Genomic DNA, 24,117 nt, shown 5'->3' on the forward strand with positions numbered 1-24,117 from the left:
TCTTGCAAGGATTTTACAACCCTTACCACATCCCTGTTTTCGTCACGGAGATTCCCACAATCTGTCTTACATATATTCAATACGTTTCACTCTTGTTCTCTCTACCCAGACATAATCTGTTTATTACCGTTTTCGAGCGCTAAGGTTGGAAAAGAAATTAGTGTTTACAGCTGACTTGGCTGTGCCTTTTTTCCACCCCGTCCTCATTGCAGAGCTGTATTCACCTGCAAAGATTCCTATTCAGGTTCAGCAGTTGTCATATAATTCTTTTTTTTTTCCCCTGAGAGAATTTACTGTTTTTTCAAATAGACCCAGAAATAATATTCCTAATGCTCACAGGTCAATAACAGATTCAACCATTCACTTGTGATGCTGGGGTTTGTTGAGAGTTGTGGTTACACTTACAGTATGATCACTGGTTTTCTTGGCAGCTGCCCTTATCCAGGGTGACAGCATCACACCAGCACAATGAGTGTGTATACAGCAATGTAGTTCACAGAACCATAGTGGTGAACCAGTGGTAGCACGTTATTCTTTTGTCGATAGAGTGTGCGAGTCTGAGTGTTTATGTACATCTGGTATTAATTGAAAGGCGTGTCTTGTTTCTGTGTCATTCCTTATTCCTTGTCTCTAATACAACATATTTTACACGCATGTTTTAGTGTTTTATCTGTATTTAAATGTTTATGTTTGCGATTGCCCATTATGTAAGTCTGTTATGTGTATGGTGTCTAGAGTCTGTGCTGGTTTGCGTGTTGAATCCACAGAGGTTTGTCTCATCTAGTGTCACTGTATTTTCCTCTTTCTTCACCCTGTTGTTGTTTGGAGCATCTTCCCTCCCTGCATGTGTGTTTTCCTATGTGGACGGGTTTGCGTGTGTGAATGTGTGTCTGGTCCTACTGTATGTTTAAAATTGGACAGTATGGTTTGGTGGTTTGTTGCCTGAGTTTGTATTGTGGTTACACTAAATCAGCCAGTATGCATCAGTGTCGAATGCACCATTCAAAAAAGCCTGTCAACCTGCGTGTCCTCTCTGGAAGTTGATGACCTTACTCTGCTCTTGTCCTTCTGCTCTTCCCTCTTCTGTCTTTTTCCACCTACATTATACTTTCTGTAATATACACACATCTCTTACTTTCTATCTCATTACTCCCGCTTCAACTCTTTTATTTTGACAATTTTTCCCATTCAAACTTTTTCATTTCATCTCTCTGCTCTGTCTTCTTCCTCCCCGTTATGTCTTCCCTCAGAGGGAACCGTGAAAGCTCCAGCCGGGCGTCTAGCAGTCGTCAAAGCAGCACAGACAGTGACATGAAGTGCCTGGAGCCACGGCCCTGGAGCAGCACAGACTCGGACAGCTCTAACCGCACCCTACGGCCACCCGTCACGAAGGCCAGCAGCTTCTCTGGCATCTCCATCCTCACCAGGGGGGATAGCCTTGGCAGCAACAAAGGCTCACAAGGAAGCTGCAAAGGCTCTCGCTCTGGTAAGAACTTGCCTTGTCTCAAGTCATGTAAGCTGCTTATAGATACAATGACTTATTGCAACTGAAGCTCATTAAAGAGATGTGTAGTACCACACAGGACCAAATTTATGTTTTCAGTTTAGACCATAAACACAAACTTTTATTTGTTAGAGTTGATGGCTTTGCTATCTCTCAAATTTAAGAATTGTGTGTATTAGCGAGTTATTGCTCAACCCAGGGGACAATAAAGGTTTAAAAATATTGTTTTGGAGATACTTTAGTTTGAAGTCGTGACTAGTCCTTTTGAAAAGTAATCCAAGAAGGCTGTGCTTATCTTTATTTTTTTCTCTTCAGTAAGGAGAACTTAAATGTCAGACACAGTCTCACACATTAGAAGGAAGTGGAAGTGGTCAGAATAATAGCTTTTTTTCATCATTATGAAATTATGTGTTAGCAGTTACTCTTGACAGATGATTCAATCCCTGCAGTTTCTGCATTGACGTTGAGACGTATTATTTCAAATCATTACAGAAGCAGTTATTTTCCTACATTACCTGCTGTTGAAACACTTTTAGGGCTGACTGTACCCTCGATTTTACTCATAATCTTCAAAGGTTATTTCTCGAGAAATCTTCCACCTGCTTTTTAATATTTAAAAATGCACAAGCATTAGATGACAATATGTTGATTTAGGACTTCTGTGTTGTCATATTAATCAATGGAGTTGATGCATATTCTGAAGGGAAATACTGTAGTGGCTCATTCACTGTGTTTCCCTGTTTCTGTGCCTAATATCTGAAGATTCACAGAACACACGTATCGGTGATCTTAGGAGGCGGTACAAGATGTGCATTTTCTTTTTTTTTTTTTGTAGAGACTACAAAAAAAAGTCCCTTATCATGTATTCTTTTGTATCACTAGGCCTGCCCCTAGTCAGTCCTGATGTGTGTCCCCTGCCTGCAGCCTCCCAGTCCAGCCGTAGCCTGCTTCCCTGCCCGTCTCAGCAGCCGCAGCAGCCGCAGCCTCAGCCTCAGGCTCCGCCTCAGACTGCGCTGCTGCCTACCCCACAGCAGCACCCAATGGGCAACCACATGATTGCTCAGGTAAGTACACCCAACCATGGCTGAATATGAAGGGACACTTTGAAGTTTCAGAGAAGCTAAATAAACTTTTAGTGACTTTAACATCTTCAATAATAATGTTTCCACACTTAAATTAAGTGCTGTAGTCTGGTTACATGTAAAAAGTCAGACATTATACACCCACAGTTTATTACGCTTGTGCAATATTTAGACTATACTTTGCTATCCTTTCTGCTCATTAACAACTTTTCCTTTGTGTTCTAACCCTCATTTTTCCAATGTCTTTATTTCTCCTTCTTCCCTTCTTTCCATCTGCTTCTGACACGCTTTTTCTCACTGCCTTGCTCCACTCTGTCTGGACTCTACCTCTTTATTTCCTCCCTCTTTCTGTTGCGTATAGCCGGTGGCATCTCTGCAGCCCTCTCAGCCTGTCTCCTACTCCAGCCCTTCCTGCCCCCAGGTTCTCCTGCCAGTTTCTCCTCCCCAGCAGTACACAATGGTACTGACACCTCTTATAGCTTCATCTCTTTGGCCTCATTCATACTTTGCATCAAAATTTGTCACGGAAAATCCAAAATTGCAACTGGCCATCTTAAACCACAGGTGTGAACACACCCAGGATGCATTTGAGTGATCCAGTCTCAGACCACATTTGGATTTGGACTGGGAAGCATTTGATTGCAAGCCTCTGCTAGTGTGAACACACGATGCGTCTTTGGTCACATTAAAGACCGACTACTGAACAGGGGTGCTCTCACGTAAATGGAGTTTTGCCTCATTCGTTAAGAAAAAAAAGAAGCAACCTCTATTTTCAGTGTCTGCCAGAAAAGGAAAAAATGCCGTAAGTGACGTCTGCTCTTTAGTAATGAGAGTCTTTTAAACAATTTTGCCCTTGTAGTTATTAACTAATTAGATTAATAAATAAATCTTTAAAATTAGGCATTATGACCACTGACAGGAGGAGTAAATAACATTGACCATCTTGTGACACTACAATGTTCTGCTGGGAAATTTTTGGACCTGGCATTCATGTGGATGTTACTTAGACATGTAGCACCCACCTAGACCAGACCAGGCACCCCCACCCCATAGCAATGACACTCCTTGATGGCAGCAGCCATCCCCAGCAGGATGCAGCCTTATACAGACACACGTGCACACACACATTTAGGAACAACTAAAAAAAAAAACGTGAAAAACACCACAAGGTGTTGACCTGGCCTCAAAATTCCCTAGATCCCAAACTGATCAAGTATCTGTGGGATGCACTGGAACCAGCCTGATCCACAGAGATGTTTATGGTTCTGGTCCAGCAGTAAATGAAGATCTATTAGAGACAGCAGATGCTATAATATTCCCGCACCCCAAATGATGATGGTGTTTATTTGCATACAGAGCATGTAACTGAGATGGGCTCTCAAGTGCTGGTTAAGGAACCATTCTAATGCCACGTGTGAACTCGGGTACTTAAATCTGGCCATTTGCAATAGGATTGCCCAGGACGGATGTTGATGCACGGCCTGAATGGGGCTTCATCTCAATTCATTTGAGACTAAATCAGGATTTACACCCTCATACTTGGCAAATGTTGACTTATACTAAGAACTTACTCTCTTCTCATTAACATTTATTAGGTATTTAACCATGATGACAACAACAAATTATGCCGTTGCTGCTCTAACCAATCAAGTATTACATACATATATCTGGCATCGTTTGAACGACCGTAGTCATCTGGTTGCACGTACCATAATGAAGTACTTGTACATTTCTATACTTGGAAAAATAGTTGAGGGTACAGTTATGCTCTTGGCTTTTAATTTAAATTTTACATTTAGCATTTATTTGTGAAAATATTTGTTTCATCAAGGTCTTCACGTTACAGCACTTCTTTTGGGAAGCAAATTGGCATTAGTTGTTGCTGTTATAAATTTTTTTAAATTTGTTTATTATTGAGTTTTTCCCCTTTGTACTGGATGCAAAGAGATGATATTGGTGTCATCTAAGTTATTGTAAGACAGGGGTATTTTCTATAGTGACACATTATTCCTGAAATGCTCCTATCTCCAGGGCTTGTACACTTTTGCATATTTAGCGTTACTGTTTTGATAATTACTCTCCATCACCTAGTTATACCTTACATTGCAGCTCCAAAATTCACAGTAGATGCTGTGACAAAGATGCACCATGAACAATCAAAACCCTCATGTGACGTCATTCCCCACAGGGAGAAGAGCTGGCGTCCCAGTTCACCCAGATGACGCTGAGTCGGCAGGGCTCCAGTGAGAACCCTGAGCCTCCTCCCATGTATCAGCCTCCTCCCACGGTGCTGTCACAGCATCCCCCACCTCAGACAGGTTACATCATGGCTACTACGGGCCAGCCTATGGCACCTCCGTCTGGCTACCAGCCTGCGACTGGACACCCCCATCCTCCACCTCCACCACCACCTCCATCCCAGCCTGTCATGCAGGCCCCACCGCCTCCACAAGGCTACATGCAACCCCCTCCACCTCAACAGGTATGCCTCAGCAGGTTGTCAAAATAAAACACTTTGGACGAATCCATACCATCCACAGCTATTATGAACTTGTGCTTGGGTTTTTCTTTGTTGCGCACACGTTAACATTACGAACATAAGAGCATCAGAGTAATAATACTGTGATAATTACAATTATTTGGTTCAATTCAGATTTATTGATAGGAAATGTATTGATTTCTCAGTGGATTGGAAACAAGTAGACAATTTTAATAGTCTCTATGTTTACGGACCCAATTTGAGAAATTTGATTTTGAAAGTCTTTGGTTTGTGGAAGTTTTCTCAAGAGGGCACATATGTTGGACATTAATACATTAATGTTGGAATGCCAAGTATCTCCGGCCTCTAGCTGGCCAGTAGATAAGTATGAAGACAAATGCAATATATACCAATATTTATTTATAACAACACCACTTAGTCCTATGCTAAATAAAACATGGACTTCACAGTTGGTTTTGTTCTCATTTTTGAGCCTAACATTAACAGCTGTTGTTTTCACAGATAAAGCTTTTACCACATTTTTAAGGACCAGTCGGCATACACAGCATTAACATACCAACTACAAAAAAATAACTGTGGTCCGAAAATGTTATTGTTGAAAACTTGATTGTCCATACATTGAACTTGGTTTAAAATCACATGGTAACAATCATGCATTAAATGTCTTCTTTAAACTTATAGACTGAGGTGATTATGTGAATTCATTCCTCGCACCATTTCTCACCTTCACAAGCTCGGCCCCTCAGTCAGTCAGTCAGCTAGCCTGTCACGTCCTTTTGATTGCAGAGGCGGTGGCAATAATGAGTTCCCTCACTCTCTGTCATTCACAGTCTTCCTCCCCTCCCTCAGGCCTTTGCTTGAATCCATAAAATAGTTATTATAACTCACTTGAGGAGGGAGAACTAAATTGACCTGGCCATTAAACACCCTGTGGGAGACATTAAGCCCTGTAATGTTGCTCTGGGGCTAAGCTATAAAATAAGAGAGTCTGTTTAGTAGTTTTTAATAGCTGAAGTCACTTTTTTTACTAACTGGCAATAGTTTTGTGATTGTGGGGAGACAATTAGTGGTCAGTAGTGTTTCATCAAAACGGACCGGCTGTTGCATCACCCATGCACTAGTGGCTTTGTGTTATCAATATTGTAAAACCGTTCTGTTTCTCCAAACTGGTCTATATCGTCTCCTGTTTTCTTACTTTTTATAGCTTCTTTTTCCTCTGTGCTTTTTCTGTGTAGTTCCAGGCTTATATCGATAGTGTCTTTTCATGCCTTTTATCAACCTACACACCTTCCTGTATTGTCCTCACACTTAGATCTCCATGCTTGTGTAAACAGCTTAGGTTGAGGAAAGGATGCCCTTTGTTGTTCAGTGTGTGGGTGGTCGACAGGAGTGCAGATACTGACACCTCTGCAGCCTCTAGACGGCCTGATTGTTGTCATGTATGTAGATGAGGGTTGAGGCAGGAACTATCGATCCTCCTTACGTTCAACTTGCTCTCTGTTTGTCCATTTTACTTTGCTCGTTTGGACTCTTCTGTGCTACATTTAGCCCAGTTGTATAAGATGCAATATGTTCAAGCTTCAGCACTCAACAGTCACTGCCTTGCCTACTTTGTTAGATGCTTGATATTGAACAGTCTAACTTGTGTCATCACTGTTGGATGCAAAGAAGTAAGACACAGCGATATAAAGAAGTAACTATGGCTCGCATTAAAATTATGTTAACGGAATTACTCTTAGTGACTGCAGTTTATTACCTTTCTGCTCATTGTTTTGATTTAGTCTGACCCCTGTCACATGGTGTCAATGTTAACTTTGTAATCTTTAAAGAGCTACATCGTACAGAGCTAGCCTCTCCTGAATCATGCAGATAGGTTGATCTATAGTTTATTCAATCCAGTTGACTGGAATATATGTGCATTTTAACGTTTAGATGAGATTAAGACAAAAATGAGACAAGTCTGTGTGCACTATTGAATTAGTCATTGGGTTTCTTGGTAAAACACACATGACTCCAAGTAATCTGTCTGATCAATGGCGAGTCAGCATGCTGGAGCGGCTAGTGCCAATGGTGCACGACCAAAACTAGGCTCACAGATGCTTATTGACTGCCTGGCAAACAGCCGACCATCAGCTCTGACTGTCACGGCCTTAAGCTGCCAAATATTTACTTTAGGAGTTGGTGGAGACCGAAAACTTAAGGGGAGAGTGAATATTGGATTTCTATTCCATCAGAGGATCGGTAACACAACACCAAATAAATGATGATGTCAGTGCACGTCTGGGGGCCTTGTAAATAAGTGTTACCTAAATCTAAGGTCTGATTTATTTTTAAATACAGGTGGCTAAACAACAATGTGAAAATATTACAAAATAATTAATAAAGCAGAAACAATTGTACATGCATTATGCAGCGGTTATTTTTCTTTCGTTTCGTATGTATTACTCTCTAAATTGTGCTCATATTTGTTCTCTACAGATACAAGTGTCATACTACCCTCCTGGTCAGTATCCCAGCTCAGGCCAGCAGTACCGTGTGTCCCAGCCTATCTCCCACCAGGTGTCTTATCCTGCCCAGCGCACACAACCCATGCCTCAGCCCACACAGCAGTCAGGTCAGTCCATTTTAGTTACACTGTGCTGTACCGTCATCATCTCAAAATCACTCAGATTTAGCAGACAAATCTGTACAAATATTTTATTTTACTGATGCTGGATGTGAACAGAAATAAAAACCTCTGCAGCAGACATTAAGAATGAGCTATTATTCGAATGCTGCTTTTTTATTTCATAAAACTGAGAAGAAGAAAATTAGAATGTAATTTCATGTGTATGTGTCATCATGTGGACTTCAGTCAGATTTCCAAACTACTACTGCTATGGTACTGATTTGGCTGGACCTTGACACGTGCCCCATTTTATTTATTTATTTTAATTTTTTTTAAACTTGATGAAATAAAAAGTAAACACTTTACTAATAATTAATAATAATAAGCCTTCACACTGTAATTGTGACACGCTCCACTTCAGAAATCATCAACATAGGTAGCTTGTCTATCTCTTGTCTGTGTCATATTTACAATCGGACATACACTTATAAATTATATGAGTTTAGACATAATAATTCACCTATTCAGACCACAATCCATAATGTATCCAGAGCAAGTCAACACACAAAGTCCACTTGATTTTATAACTGTATTATGAAAAAACAAACACAAAACTGCGAACTCATACTGAGGCTACCAGGTGAACAGTCCAATTCAAACAACCATGTCTCTGTATTGTCCTGCCAAGTCAAATGTACTCAGACTAATTTAGAGCAGTATTATTTACACTAGAAAGCAGCAGCTTCATCCTTCAGCCTCTTTAACATGTGGTTTGTGAAGCTTGGCTGCGTGCTTATACAGTAAGTGACAGATAGACATCGCTGACAACCTAAATGGACTTTGGGTCATAATGGAAAGCTGCCAAATCCACATAGCTCATGAATTGTAAGGTCCGTAAGACCTTGCATCAGTCCACAGCTGCTGTCTGGTTTGAAATATGAGTTTTGCAATGGAGGATTATACGTAAAGCAAGCGCGGGTTAACACCTTTCCACATAGTTTATTCAAACTGGGATTGGTGACTCTTAGGTGGTAAAAAACCTCTTAATCTGTAATAAAAAGACAGTATACTTTATATAAACATAAAAAATAATGGTACAGGTGATAGCACAAAAACCTCAGCCAAGTTGCTTAATTTTTAACCAGAGGTCAAGTTATCCATTACATGTGGTATTCTATAAAATCACTGACCTTTGTTTGTAGATATTAACTGATTTGTTCTGTTCTAATGTTTTTATTTTTTTTATTTTATTTTAGCTACCTGTTTTCTGTAATCCATTTAATTTCTTCTTCCTCACTTGAACTACACTCCATCTTTACCCCCTAGTCAATTTTCTTCTCCGACTGTGTTCATCAGGTCTTCAGACCATGATGCCCAGCCAGCAGCCGAGCTACCAGGGCATGATGGGTGTGCAGCAGCCCCAAAACCCTGGCCTGCTCAATTCCCAAAGGGCAGGCATGGGAGGACAAATGCAAAGCATAATGGTCCAGTATCCGCAGATGCCATCATATCAGGTATGGACTGATTCTGCTCATGTTCATTAATATAGTGTACAGGTCCTCAGTAGTTTTAAACTACCAAAATGATCCCAAAAGTACAAATTTCAAACTGATGACAGGAAAATGGTCTGTGTACCCTTAATGTTAACTGAATGAATTGTATCTCGTACATGTGTCTCCTTTGACCAGGTAAACAGCTCCATCTGGTGCACAGTTACAACATTTCATTGATTCTTTTGATCATCACTCTTGATTAATGTGAATCATAGATAATTCTGTAGTCCTTAATGTCCTAAAACAACAATAAGCTTTTAAAAAAGCAGCACACTAAGGAAAAGTTGTGAAAGTGCACCAGTTTGCATAGTTCTATGATATATTTGATGCCAGTTTGAGCAGCTGATTGGGTCTGAAGTGTCCACGATCTGAGTTTGATCCAGTGCTGTGGTTGTGTTTACAATTGGGCGAGGAGTGAAGTAAGGAAAGCTGCTGCTCTTCGCTTGTGTAATTCAGTGTATGTTGTGTTTATGGCTAAGAAGAACAATAAAAGGACCTTAATTCACAATCCTCTTAATATCATGATCATGTTAAGAGAGAAAATAGGTCTTCCAAAAGATGTTGCTGCTTGAATGAACGATTGCTTGGGAAGATTGAACGTAAAAGTGGCAGCCCCTCAGTGCTTCCCTCTCTACTAATCTTTTTTTTAGGTCTGGCAACAGAACCACCATTAACTGTTTTTTTATTTATTTATTTTTTTTAATCGACCCTTGACTCATCTGCAGGTACCGGTGGGAAATGAAAATCAGCAGGTGGTGCAGCAGCAGTACCAGCAGCAGGTCATGGTACCAGTCAGCCAGTCAGTCCAGGGCCCCATGCCTGTCTACTACAGTGTTATCACACCCACACAGCAGAATAGCACAAGGTATGTATGAACACATCCTGTTCATGTGAGGATTTGGCAACGCTACCAAAACCTTCATCATGTGCATGAAATATAGATGTTAGTGGCTCAGGTTACTGTATTTTTGATTCCTCTGATTGAATCATTTTCTCAAAGATATGTGGCAAAAATGTAAATAGATGAAACCTGCCTCCTTAATATTCATACATCAAGATGTAACAGTTCTTCCTACATTGCTATTAAAGTACCCTCCAATGTATGCATGTCAATTCTCTTCTCATCTGTTCGTCCTGCAGCCCGTCAGTAGGTTACCTGCAGCCCCCCAGCTCTGAGCAGTATCAGATTACACAGTCGCCGTCCCCCTGCAACCCTCAACAGTTGCAGCAGCAATATTCAGGTGAGACACGATGTCAGGAGATTGTAACGTTAAAATTGCCACCTGGTGACCATTACTTTAGGTTTGAACGTTTGTTTTAGTTTTACTCCAGATCCTTATATGTGTTGGAACGACTTTTGTTATTTTAACTAATATAATCAGGTTGCCATTATAAGCAAAGTGAGACTTTCAGCTTTAATTTGAGGGTATTTACATTCAAATTGTTGGAATGATGTAGGAATTACAACCAATTTAACGCAAAGACCTTTAAAAAAAAAAAAAAAGTGGGTTTCCTCCTCTGGGATGCTTTGACGTATTCACTTTTAGTTTGTTTTTTGTGACTTTTAGTTTTATCTTTAACAAGTCAAATGCAACTCGACTTAGCTATTGCGCAATATTTCACTTTTTTACCTTCAAAGTCTCCTTTTGTTGCTCTCACAGTATGTCCATATGTGCTGTAAACATAATTAAAATATGTGCCTGAGTGCAAACGTGTATGGACCTAACTGTATTTGTCATTTGCCGTCATAATTAAATAACAGATTTTCAGAAAGTCTGGTCAGTGCCAAATTATGTACGACTGAGAGAAAAGTTGCGTCATCTTTCTTCGTTTATTTGTCTATAACTGCTGCTGAACACCACGATCAGACTCATGAGACTCATGTTTGAATTTACATCAGTAATGACCTTGCAAAGTCGTAGTGTGCTCGTGTGATAAACCCTGCGTTGACTAATTGTAGAGTTTGGAGCTGTACTTTTCTAAACAAGGTGAAAGGTATTTAGGGGAAGGTTCAGGCAGAGGTACATGGGTTCACACGTTGAACATGCAGATCAATGGCCTTTCAAGAAATCAGGAAAAATACAGACTGATCGTGTTCCCGTTTAAGCCTGATGATGATCACGCCGTCCTTTTAATATCTGTTTGTACCATTTACCCACTTAGTGTGTAGATTTGTTTTTGAAGTGTAATTTGATCAGCCAGTCGATCAGACCCATCTGTGTTTGCTGATCTGAGAGTTCAGTCTCTCTTTTCAAACCTTCCACCTGCTCCACCCAGACAGAAGACCTAAGCATTGATCTAGATTTTACTTGATTTACTTGTTAGGGACTATGAATGCCGTTTATGTTCAGCTATTTGATAGCTTAAGCTCTTCTACTGGCAGACACACCAGATGGTTATCTTGACCCAATAAAATATAATGATAGTGTGTATTACAGGTTGTCTGCAGGTCAGTTTTAGTTTCTCAGACATTAAAGGCTAGATTATGCTTCCGCGTAGTGATCACGCAATGGCCACGCAGTTGCTCGGACGCAGTCGTGAGACCGTGATGGTTCTGCGTGGGGTTTACGTGTCGAAATGCATGCCACACCGGTAGAGGGCGCTATGATTTTTTGTGACCGACCGACCGAGACTCTTGTGACGTATTCCGCCTCGTTATTTACCTTCCGGCTTTTGTCGTAGTCACAGTGTACGATGGACACCGAGACAGAGAGACTGGCGTTGGAGCTCCAAATTATTCAAGCAGAGGAAGAAATACTTCTATTGCAAATTAGGGCACGACAAAGGAGACAATGATGTTTATGAGTGGAAACCGGAAAAGCGGTCTCCAGCGGATGTAGTTAGCGGACCAATCGCAGCCAATGCCGCTGCGTTGCTGCTGCGTTGCTGCTGCGTTGCTGTTGTGTCGCCTCGACGCGCGTCGAGGATTTTTGGGAGGTGCACGTCTGGCCCTTGCGTAGGACGCACGGGGGTCCGCAATAGGTCCGTACGCACGGACGCGCTGTGTCAACGCGGAAGCATAATTTGGGCTTAACAGTTGATGTACAGCTTTTTGCAAATGAAGACATATTTTGTTTTTTGTCGTTTATATTTTGTTGATGCTATAATAATCATCCAGTATCTTTTACACTACAGCCTCTACTAGATAAGATTTGCTTTTGAAGGTTTCGTTTGTCACATGCAGCTATACACAGTACAATGCACAGTGAAATGCATTTTTGTGCCTGCAGCCAGTAGTAAAAAACTGTAATAATTACACATGCACACAAGGTGAAAAATACGAGTAATGTAGAAAATGTAGAACTGAGAGGAATTAAGTAAAAAAAGACTTGAAATGTAAACTTAAAGACACCAGAGTCATGTCAGTGCTGTTCTCAGTGCATTAAAATCATAAATCATCATGTGCCTGACTGTCTGTGACCCTTCAGGAGTACCTCCTCCTGGGCCTGGGGTGATGGTCATGCAGCTCAGCGTCCCCAATGGACCGCAGCCTTCCCAGAATCCTCCTCTGGTCCAGTGGAACCCATGCAAATACTACAGCATAGAGCAGAGGCCCAGCAAGCCAGGAGAGCTCTACAAACCTGACAACACTCCGCAGGTACCCAGACCTCCTCAGTCAGCGATGAACTTATCTGTTAATGTGAATGAGCTTGTTAACTGTTTAACAATAAATCACCTGATTCCCCCTTTTTTTTTTCTTTTCCTGTGTCCAGGCCAGTACTCAGCTGACGAGTCCACTGGCCTCCCCCACTCAGTCTCCCACCCCATCTCCCTCTGGCAGTGTCAGCAGTGTCTGTCCAGGCCTGGGACCATTACCCCTCTTATCCCAGTTTCCCCGGGCAGGAGGACCGGCGCAAGGTAGGAAAAGTAATGATTCAAACACGTACACAGACACTTTACACACCTGATGATGCAGCACATCAGGAACTAAATTTTCCAAAAGAAAATGTTCAGTATCCAGGAGCAGGGCAAGGGTGAGGCAAACTAATTTGTATGCATATTTAAAATTTAAATGGCACACATTCTTCTGCATTCATTAGAATTAAACCTCCCAATATATTATAAATAAATAGTCTGCCTCATGTGATTATCAATTAGATTATTAGACTATTTCCGTTACTACATAAAGGCTCTTTGTTTCGTATATTTTTCTGATGTGCTTAAATGAAACTTTACCTCCAGGATTTTTCCTGCGTTCTAGCCAACAAACATGTCCTGCTAGTCCAGCTGTGTGCTTTGACCCCTCGTCAAGCTCCTGCCCTTTCACCCATTTCCAGGTGGCTTTTGGCCCCACACTGCAAGTCATATCACCTCACCTCAGCGGAGTCACATGACTGGCACCGGGCCAGCTGGTCAAACCACCTGCGTCCACACACGGCTCCACCTCATCCCTGTCCTCTGGCCTATATTTACTATCAGAGCCGCGATGCTTTCACTGACAAATAGACCCACTGTTTGAAATGCAGTGTTACACATACAAACAAAGTCTTGCATCAGTCACTCATCTCACAACAAGACATGCATTGTCTTCAAAACACCAAAGTGAATAAATACTGTAGTACTGTAGTAGTCGGCTACTTTAGGACCCACTTCTAATGGTTCGGTTAACGGTTATCAAACTCACTTTCATCAAATTGTTGTCTTTTAAGTTATGTATTTTTATGCAGCCTTCACGGTCAGGGCTCTGTTGAAGGAGACTGGTTTGGTAAAAATGAAAAGGGGCGAAGCGTGTTCATAAAGTACAGCTGATGTCTTCTGGAGAAATAAAAGTCTTAACTGAAATGTCAGTGTTGATGATTTTGATTTTAACTTGTGATTTGTGTTATTCAGGTGATGGTCGCTACTCTCTGTTGGGTCAGCCCCTCCAGTACAGTCTGTGTCCTCCACCCCTCATGCATGGCCAGTCCTCCTACAGCTCCCATCAGGTCAGTAGTAATAGACCTTTGTACTGAATCCAAATGTCACAGTTTACATACAGGTTTTTTTTTTTTTTTTTTGTTTTTGTTTTAGTTTTAGTGTGACCCTTCCAGGTAGTCCGATTGTTGACAGTGACTCGGCTCCCCTTTACTCGGAATTTTAAGCTGCTATGGCTCGTGTTTGTTCGTTTCTGTGCTAAAATTAGCTTTTTGAATCTTAGCCTTTAAAATCTAAATAAAAAAAACACCACCAGGTATGTACGGTTATGCAGGAGTGAAAAACGTTCACACTGCTTCTTTAAGATCATTTAAGTGCTCATCGAAACACACTTATGAAAGAAGAAAGACATTTCACTGTAAGAAGAAAAGAAGACGAACTTTGTGCCTTGTTTTTATTTATTGTTAAAGAGAACGGGTATTGATATCCTTTTAATTTCTTACTCACTAAATAGACACCACAAATATCTTGAGGGTTATTGGAAGTTGTGAATCACGTGTAACTAAAAGTTAACACGGCTGCAGACATTTCAAATGAAACTCCTGTGTCCACTAAAGTCCAGTTTCTTGTAACATTTCTGTTGAGAAAGTCAAAGGCTCTCACTGACGGCTCAACAGCCCCACCTAGTGTCCTGTTGTGTTGCTGCGTCGCCTTAACATGTGCTGTTGTGTTCAGGGCCAAGGAGTAATGAAACACGGGGCGCGGGGGAAGAAACAAACACTCAAATCTGCCTCGACAGACCTCGGCACCACAGATGTAGGTAAGTGAGAAATGTGTCGTCACAGAGCAGCATGACATCTGTAAGTGTTAGCCTTTCATTTTCTGCAGGTATGTGAAACGGTAGAACCAGAGTTTTGTTTGTGGGTTAAAGATTTGAGGTGCTCTCTGTTCTCATCCAAACAGCTCAACGTGTCGTTCAGGTAAAGCATGTGCAGAGGATACAGGATATTCTACAGATGTTCGATATTGGCCGACGTCACTGTTAACAAATAGAAATCATTTCATGTAAAACCAGCTTTAAATTGTAGCCTTGTACAGATGAGGTGAATAAAGGCTGTGGTCGCTAGCTGAGGAAATATGGTGTTCTGGTTAGTTTTCTTCCCCCCGGTGTAGTTCTTCAGCTCTGAGTAGATTTCCTTTAGAGTATCCCTCTGATTTCAGGGTGATCTGTCCAAACGGTGCACTTTTCAAAAAGACTTAAGCTGAAACAGACCAGTAAACACAGATGCCTCTAGTGTGTAAAGATGCAGCTTGGGAACTCGAGCCTGGCTAACATGTTCCTTGTTCCTTCTTAATCCAGTGGTGAGTCGAGTACTCGAGGTAACAGACCTGCCAGAGGGGATTTCACGTCCAGAGGCTGAAAAGCTCTTCAACCAGCTGTCTATGTGTGGTGCCAAGATCCAGTGGCTGAAGGAGCCCCAGGGAGGCCGAGGGGGAGCAGGAGGCTGTGGCCCCTGTCCCGCGGCAGGGCCCTCTGGGCCCGGAGCCACCGCTGGGCCCGTGGCCAGCATGGGAGCAGTGGGAGTGAAGGGCGACGGCAACGACCCAGCTCACCTCTACACAGTAGTGGCTGTGTTCCCCAGCACCATGGCTGCCCAGAGTGCTTCCTTCAAACTTAACAACAGCGGGGCCAGCCTCTTCAAACTGAGGGCCGCCAAAAAGAACTATGACCTGCGCGTGCTGGAGAGAGCCAGTTCTCAGTGAAAGGAAAAGAGAGGGGGAGGAAAGAAAGGAAGTGAAAGAGAGACTCTTGGTGGAATGGTGGAAAAGGAAGGAGGACTGAGGGGGACTGCTCTTAGTGTACAATTTAAAATCAAAAGGAAAAAAAACTTGAGTTAAATGATGTGTCAAATGTATAAAAGGGAAGAAGGTGTGAATCATGAGGTGGCTGGTGTTTGGCTGCAAATATGATTTTTGTTGTTTGTTTTTATTCATTGTTTTTGTTTTGTATTTATATAGCAGAAGAGCACACGAGACACGCAAGCATGTGTTTCGCTGTTGCCGTGGAATGTGTGCTGCCATCGTACAAAACCACACGGCAATGCCACACACACACACACACATACACACACACACACACACACACACACAAACACACAGCAGGAGACACAAACACACACACAAGGCGCAGGCAACAGGGTCACGTAGCACATAACAAAAACACACTGGACAGTCGACCTCAGTCAAACCTTTTCCTCCTCCTCTTCCTCCCCCCCCCCTCCGCTCTACAACCTCCTTTTTCTGCCAGCGCTTTCTCCTCTCCCTCAGCTCTCCGTCACCCAGTCGTCTCTTAATCTCACATATTTATAAATTTTCATACGCACAGTTGCGCACTCTCTCTGCTTTCCCCTGCTGCTCCCCTCTTCTCTTGCCATGTCTCATACTGCCTCCTATCTCCCTCTGCTCCTCTGTCACTGCTCTCTCCTCTCTTGCTTTCTGTTTGCCTTACTGCTGTTGTGGGTTTCTGTATTGCGCTGTTTTTTTTGTTTTGTTTCTTTTTTTGTTTTCTCAGAAGAATTTTTCTTTAGTTTTTTTGGGGTTCAATATATTTATATAAGTGATGTAAGGAATAAAAGAAATCTATATATTCAGTGATTTTTCTTTCTTTCCCCTGAGTGACAAAGTTTAGGCCTTCCTTTTAATCCTTTCCTCCTTCCCTCTTCATCCCCGCTCCTCTTCCTCCTCCTCCCCTCCTCATTGGTTTCCTCCTTACCGCCCTCTACCTCACTTCTTCTGTCCTCTCCTCTCTCCCACAACTGTTCCACATCCCCGAGCCCCCCCCCCCCCGACGCCTCATTGTGTTTGCGTTTTTTTGTTGACAGCTGTGCAGAACGTATCAGAGAAGTAGTTAAAGTGCACAATGATTGCATATGTCTACTGTAAATTTTATTTAATCTGTTATTTTTTGTTTGTTTTTAAAAATATAAAAGTCGACAAAAAATATATGAAAACAGGTTTGGCGTCATGTGGTTTATTTGAATTTACTGGAGCGGACTTCGGTGAGTCGCAACACCCATTTAAATCTAAGTAGGTACGAGCCTCCTACTGGATAATTACTGCATGGGTGATTATCTTTTTCTTAAACAACCATGTTGAAAGACACATCCTGTGGTCGTGGAAAAGATGTTAGTCTGTTTGAGAAGGGTCAAATCATTGACATGCATCAAGCAGAGAAAACACCTAAGGAGATTGAAGAAACTACTAAAATTGGGTTAAGAACTGTCCAACGCATTATTAAAAACTGGAAGGATAGTGGGGAACCATCGTCTTTGAGGAAGAAATGTGGTCGGAAAAAAATCCTGATTGATCGTGATCGGAAATCACTTAAACGTTTGGTCAAATCAAATCGAAGAAAAACAACACTCAGCAACCCTTAATAGCAAAGTGGAAACATGATTCAGAAAGCTAAAATCAAAAGCCTTGTCGAGTTCTCTTGAACACGGTTCATCACTCACTGACTAGTGCGGGGTTGAAGTTTTATTTGGGAGCATTTGTGGGTGGTGTCCATCTGAAACTCACGTTAATAAGTCCTGACAACAAACCAGTACTCACCTGAATCAGATAATGCTCTGATTCAGGTGAGTACTGCTTTGTTGTCACATCACTTTGGGTGGTATCTTCTTATCACCGTTAATTGTTCTCTTAATGACCCGTGTTTTAGAAATATAACCATATTTATTTATTAATTAATTAATTAAACAACTAAAACTAAAAAAAAAATTCAGACTCATAATTCTGTACTTTTGGCAGCAACAGCTTTGAATCTTCTTGGGTGAGTCTCTACTGTCTTTGCACATCTGGATCTAGGAACTTTATCCCACTTTATCCTCTGAAGCTCCATCAGGTTGGACAGAAAGTGACAATGAGCTGCTGCCTCTTTTGTTTGTTTTTTATCCCTCAAGACATTACAGGAGTTAAATTTTAAATCAGGCGTATAAGAAAAAAAGAAACTAAACTACAGGTCCACGCACATAACAAGCAACTAGAACCATCACTGTTCTACTATGTTTGTTGGGAAATGACACAAACATTTTTTTTTTTTTTGGCAAGTATTTTAACATAGATGAACAACAGAAGTGAAGTGAGGAAGCGTGGTGGGCTGTGCTGGTTTGTAGGTCATCCCCTTTTAGAAAATATGGAGCTGAAGAACACCTGGACTCTCTTTCGCAGTGAAGGCCCGTTATTCGGGACGTCCTCATGACTCCAAGCAATCCTAGGCTTCTTGTTGTCCTTGGATAGAAAACAAGAAGAGGAGATTAAACGTTTGTATAATTCAGAATAAAGATGAAATAGGATGTCCACAAGTAGGAAGGGCTCGCGACCTTTACTGAATCAAAAGGGACCACAATGTGACAATCCTCTTTTCCACATGTGCTACAGTATTAATTCCTTGTAAATTAAACTTCATACCTCGTGGCAGGTTCTGTTGCTCTTCCCAGCGTGGTCGTCGTCGGCAGGTTCAGGTATGGTTGGAGTCTCTCGACTCTCTTGACCTCTCAGCGGGGTAGCTTTCAACTCACTGGAGTGTTGGTTCTCTGATGTCCTTTGGACAGCCTTGTCCCATTGTTGCTGTGAAACAGGCTGGACCTTATTTTTCCGCCTCTTGATGAACCGGCTCCACCGCTTTGAGTTTTCTTTTCCTTTGCTGGTACTGTTTGTCGTTAGTCGGGATCTCAGTGCTTGAACCACATGCCCCAACGTCTCCTTACATGCTTTCCCTCTTGAGATGTGTCTGTCAGCGGCACTGAGGGGCTCGTGGTCCGGTGAGTCTTGTGTAGCTTCCATCAGAACAGAGCAGACCTTGTTGGTGACTGTGTCCACGATGAGCTCTGTGAACTTGCTCACAGTCCGGTCTTCACTGGCGAGCTCGCAGAAAGCCTCGTCAATGGACCTGCTCAAATGTTGCCTGGCCTCTGTGATGTCAAAGGTCCACCCGAGAAGCTCCAAGGGCGACTTTTGGACACCAGACTCTGTCCCAGAGTCAATGGGAGAAGGTTGCTTGCTGACCAGTGATAGATTACAAGCGTTTGTCTCTATCGCCGTCACAAGCATGTCAGTCAGCTTCATCTGTACATCCGTGCTCATTTCCCACCGCTGCCTGAAAGTGGAAACAAAAACACCATTATATGAAGGTTAGCCACAAAAAACAATGTAAAAATGACTCTGACAAACTAGATAACTTACTCTTCAGATAAACTGTCAAAGAACGCCTGTATTATGGCGTGGATGGCATGTTTCTGGTCAGTGACCTTCTGGGAACCTTCAGGATGTATGTCCCGTCTTGAAGGTCCTGGAGCTGACAATCTGTCTTCCTCCTGGACTGAAGACCACTCTTTGTGTATTTCTACAGTCGGTGATGAGCTGGCAGTGGACTGGTGGACAGAACTCAGGTTTTCTTTTTCAGCAGCCTGGATGTCCGCTATGCAACTGGCAGTGGAAGATGTCTCTTTGGTGGACGTGCAGATTGTGTCACTCTCGGTCTCTGTGATTTTATCCTCAGCTCCTGGGTGGGCCTTGATGAGTCCATCTTGTTCTGAGAGTTCAGCACGCTCCATTTCATGGAGCTCTTGTTGTCGACCTGAGCCAGTGGGGGACAAACTGACAGAGACACAATTGGTCTCCTCTGCGGTTATGTCCTTAGTCTCCTCACTGTCAAACAAGTCTAGACGATGAAAGCCCCGGCAGAAGTCTTCACTGGACCAATCTGAGTCTTCACCATAGAGACAGAGGTCTTCAATGGAAGACATTTCGGTACTTGGAGAAATCTCTTCAGGACGTAGACACATGTCTCCACTGGCCCATACTGAAGTACTTGGAGACATCTCTTCAGGACGTAGACAGATGTCTTCAGGACATTCGGGAAGGCCTTCACTCGAACATGCAGAGGAATTGAGGGACATATTTTCAAAACGTAAAGACATCTCATCAGGACTTGGAGAGAAGTCTTCAGTGGACCATGTTGAGGTATTGAGAGACATCATATCGGGACGTGGAGAGAAGTCCTCGCTGGACCATGTCGAGGTATCACAAGACATCTCATCAGGACGAGGAGAGATGTCTGCCCTGGACAATATTGATTTAGTGGGCGATGTGTCTTTAAGGTGCGGCACACAGCTGGACGCCGGGTCACTGCTGGCTGCGATGTCAGCCGCGCGTTCCTTGGGTCCCAGCTGGGCCTGTGTCAGTTCAAGGTGTCCATCTTGGGTCGATGGATCTGGAGTCGAAATCAGGTGTGATATAGTCGGATGCAGCGTCTCTGAGATGATGGCAGCATTAGAGATGAATGAAGCGGCGGATGAAGCAGAAGAGACGGTTGTCCTGCTGTCCCTGCTGGAGGGTCTGGAGGTTGAATGAGTCTCTCCGTCTTTCTGAAGTTCTGCCTCATTGTCCATTTTATCTGGATCAAGAGGGCTCTAGTTTCTGTTCTGTTGGAAGAAAACATTCAACTGTGAGACACAGCTACTGTCAGAGCTACTGTGGAGCAATGCAAACGTCATCTACGTGGCAGAGAAATCTGGATCAGCTCATAGTTTAGTCATTTTAGACAACTTCTCAAAAAAAACCACAAGATGTTAAAACGTCTCGTGTATTGTTCAAGCAGCTGTTTTGTTTCTTGCTCATGAGTAACTGCAGTTTAACCAACCAGCTTTCATTCATGTGACCTTTTAGTGAGACTTTACCAAATCACCAAACACCTTTGTGTCAGCTACAATAACATGGTGAGCCATGCTTTGCACAAATATCACACACTTTTCATTTTTCACGTAAAGAAACTAGAAACCCTGAGGAATTTATAAATGTATGAAAAGAATGCATTCACTGATACACTGAAGACAAAAAGATGCAGCTTAAAACTTCAAGCTCGATGTAAATCTTTGAGTTAAGGTCATTTTGCCACACTGAGTGCATTAATATTCACACAGAAATGTCTTTTGCTTGAGTACAAGTGATTTTGCTCAACAGTTAACGAGAGCAGAGTCCATTTCGTGCACAGTTTCAAATCTTACTGATTCCCATGATCTCAAATAATGTATGAAACTATTTCCCACACAGTTGTCAAGAGTATTTAAACAGCTGAGTTCAAAGTTACAAGGCCGTACACTGGTGAGTATCACCGACGGATAAACACGAAAGCTGTAAATGTTCAGTGTTTCATGAGGTTTAACTACACTTGCTGTCGATGAGGGTGGTTTAATCTGAATCACTGGTGTCATATTTTACCAACAGTTCACTTGTTTCGTCGGTGAAATCCAAAAAAATAACTTTTCAAAGCACAGCAATTGATTCACAGTTAAGTTAGTTTCTTCCATCGCTCTCTCACGCTCTCTGTGTTTCTGATTTACCGCTGCAATGCATTTATTATTTACCTCTGTCTGTGGAGACATCTTTGGTTTTCTTTTCGCTTTTCGAAGTTGAAGTGATACGCTTTTGGTTTGAAATGTTGAAAAAGGTGCAGTGAATACTCCAAAGCTACCAGGAAGGTTCTTTGTTTTGTTCTGGAACACACACACAGTGTTTAGTTTTGAATGTTTGTTCACGTGACAACATGTTTATATTTAAATAAATGTTGCTATGTTGGACCTTCAGTCACTGTCTCTTTGGACACCAGCATCCAGTTAAAGTTGCTGATATCAATCTATGACTGAGCCTTTTTATTATTTTTATTATTATTTTTTATCTTACTTACTCATTTACTTTCTGCATTTAAACACATTTTAAGGCAATTTAGAAACAATAATATTTTGCAATAATTATTTTATTTCATTTTTATTTTCTGCTTTCTCTCTTTAGACAGATGCTTTGTGACATATATTATTGTTATTGACATTGATATGGATTTATTATTGATGATGGTGATGATAATAACACTAATATTAACACTGGTGTAGTATTAATTATATTAAAGGGGAAAATGCTACTAGCTATTAAAAATATCATTGATGTTATTATAATAATTCAGCAAGAATGACCAATAGTTTTGTCCCAATAGTTTTGTCCCTGTCCTGTAAGGGTTTTGGTTAAATAAAATAAATAAATAAATAAAGTTGCTGACGTCAGTAAACTGTCTTATAGTGTTATAAACCATCAAATATTTATGTGTGCAACTTATAGTTACTAATTAGCTTTTACATAAAACATTTTCTTTCCTGGATGTTTGCTGTCTGAGGGGAAACTTAAGTTACTGTGCTGTGTGACTCAGTAGTAATCACTCTATGCAGGGGTGTCAAACATACGGCCCGCGGGCCAAAACCGACCCGCTAGAGGATCTAATCTGGCCCGCGGCATGAAAGTGCAAAATGCGGAAATTGCATAGAAGATTACTGGTATTTGGGACGGTTCATGAAGTATGTGTAATGTCCTGTGTTCAACGTGGTTCCTGAACGCACCACTTTCTCGCGGCATTAATAGTATGGACAGGTGCCATGAGATTAGCCAATTAGTATTGTTCAAGTTAACCTACCGGGATGTGAGAGGCCTTAGTTCAGGCTGACCTGGCTGCTGCCCGCCGTGGTACTGCTAGCATTGTCCGCTACGGTGTCCGTAGGAGGCAGCGCCGCTCCTCCACCACTACCAAACGTCTCCGGTGAACTTGAGCTAGCAGCGTTAGCATCCTGCAGGTCGACCCGCTGAGTTGTCGTACTGCCGCCGCTGCTATGAGTACCATCATCTTGAATCACTTTTCTGGTGAAAAATATTGAGATGGATGGAATTTGCTCAACGAAATTCGGATCTTTGGCTTATTTTTCTTTCCTTTGTTTCCGTTTAGCTGATCCACTGAGTGGACGCTTCTCCATTTTGAATACACACCACGTTGGTTTGACCCCAGCATGCGTACGTACGTCATTGTGTTAATCTTACAATTTCTAAAACATTCAAATGATTTTATTACCATACTACGTTTTCAAAACCACATTCATTTCAATAAAAAAAAAGCAAAGAAAAAAAACAAACAAGGGCCCTTATTGGCTCTAGGGTCCTGGGTACACGCCCACATTGCCTATGTGGTAATCCATCTATGAGTCCAGTAAGATATATTTATTTAAATTAGTGTGATTTAGTTACGTGTCTGCCTGCAGGACTTGGTGTATTTGTTTGCTGTTGAGACTGGTCAGAGCCCTTTCCGTCGGTAATTCTACTGAACTGATGCTAAACCGTGACACACTGCGGACTGTTGCTAGTTAGCTCCTCATGCTGGCAGTATGAGAGTGATGTGTTTAGGAAACACTTGTTGCACCAATCTGCTGAGAACCTATGAACGTGGACGGAGCCTGAGGACGTGTTTCTTCACCACAGTGACGGGACACTGCTATCTAACGGCATTCTGCATCCCAGGAACTGTGAGTACTGTGAAGACACTGTGAACTGGATTCAAATGGGCTCCAATATGCGCCCCAATGGTTTGGTACCATACACTAATTAACTAAGAATATTCAAAATACTTTTTTTTAATATATTAAATTGAACACCTGGACAAAAATAAATGTAATGTGTGCTTCTAGAAGTACTTTTGTGATAATGTATTTCCTGGTAAGGAGTAGGGACCTATGGGGCTTCAATGGTTTTGTTAATGTATGGGAGGCTGGACAGCATAGCTTATATGAAGCTAATCAGGACACCTTAGAAAGAGTCATGCATTCTAACTGCTGCTATACACACATCCCATATTTGATACTCTAGTAAATCTGTCATCCGTTCACCTACCATGCAAAGAGTGGTTACTCAGAATAGTTTTGAGCGTCCTGTAAAATAAGAGAACAGAGCACTACAAAACTAACTGCTAATCCTAATTTATCCACAGTTTTAGTGAGAGTAGCTGACAGTAAACAACATCCAGAACTAAACGGCGGACAGCAATAATATTGCACTTTTTAAAAAAAAAAGAAATTCCAGGTTGTTCATAAAATGCTCATTAATTATGAATATTTTCATAATGTGCTTGTTCTTATTTGCACTAA

The 24,117-nt window shown here is 41.9% G+C and overlaps 1 protein-coding gene across 4 annotated transcripts in view; it reads left to right on the forward strand.

The window, feature by feature from the left end:
• r3hdm2 (R3H domain containing 2) overlaps nt 1-17,316 on the forward strand; it is a 50,797-nt gene extending 33,481 nt beyond the window's left edge. For 2 of the 4 annotated variants that reach the window (XM_084543357.1, XM_084543358.1), the window contains exons 15-27: nt 1,251-1,486; nt 2,387-2,568; nt 2,948-3,046; nt 4,775-5,068; nt 7,565-7,700; nt 9,051-9,208; nt 9,973-10,112; nt 10,388-10,488; nt 12,676-12,845; nt 12,961-13,105; nt 14,078-14,172; nt 14,837-14,921; nt 15,462-17,316. In XM_084543357.1, coding sequence (XP_084399483.1) covers nt 1,251-1,486; nt 2,387-2,568; nt 2,948-3,046; nt 4,775-5,068; nt 7,565-7,700; nt 9,051-9,208; nt 9,973-10,112; nt 10,388-10,488; nt 12,676-12,845; nt 12,961-13,105; nt 14,078-14,172; nt 14,837-14,921; nt 15,462-15,865 — 2,245 coding nt within the window. In that variant the 3' untranslated portion in view covers nt 15,866-17,316. The remainder of the gene's footprint in view (nt 1-1,250; nt 1,487-2,386; nt 2,569-2,947; nt 3,047-4,774; nt 5,069-7,564; nt 7,701-9,050; nt 9,209-9,972; nt 10,113-10,387; nt 10,489-12,675; nt 12,846-12,960; nt 13,106-14,077; nt 14,173-14,836; nt 14,922-15,461) is intronic. The other 2 variants (XM_084543359.1, XM_084543360.1) reach the window with 2 other exon arrangements.
• The last annotated feature ends 6,801 nt before the right edge of the window (nt 17,317-24,117 follow it).

The sequence above is a fragment of the Chelon labrosus genome (genome assembly GCF_963514085.1).
Source record: "Chelon labrosus genome assembly, chromosome: 4".
Lineage (NCBI taxonomy): Eukaryota > Metazoa > Chordata > Actinopteri > Mugiliformes > Mugilidae > Chelon > Chelon labrosus.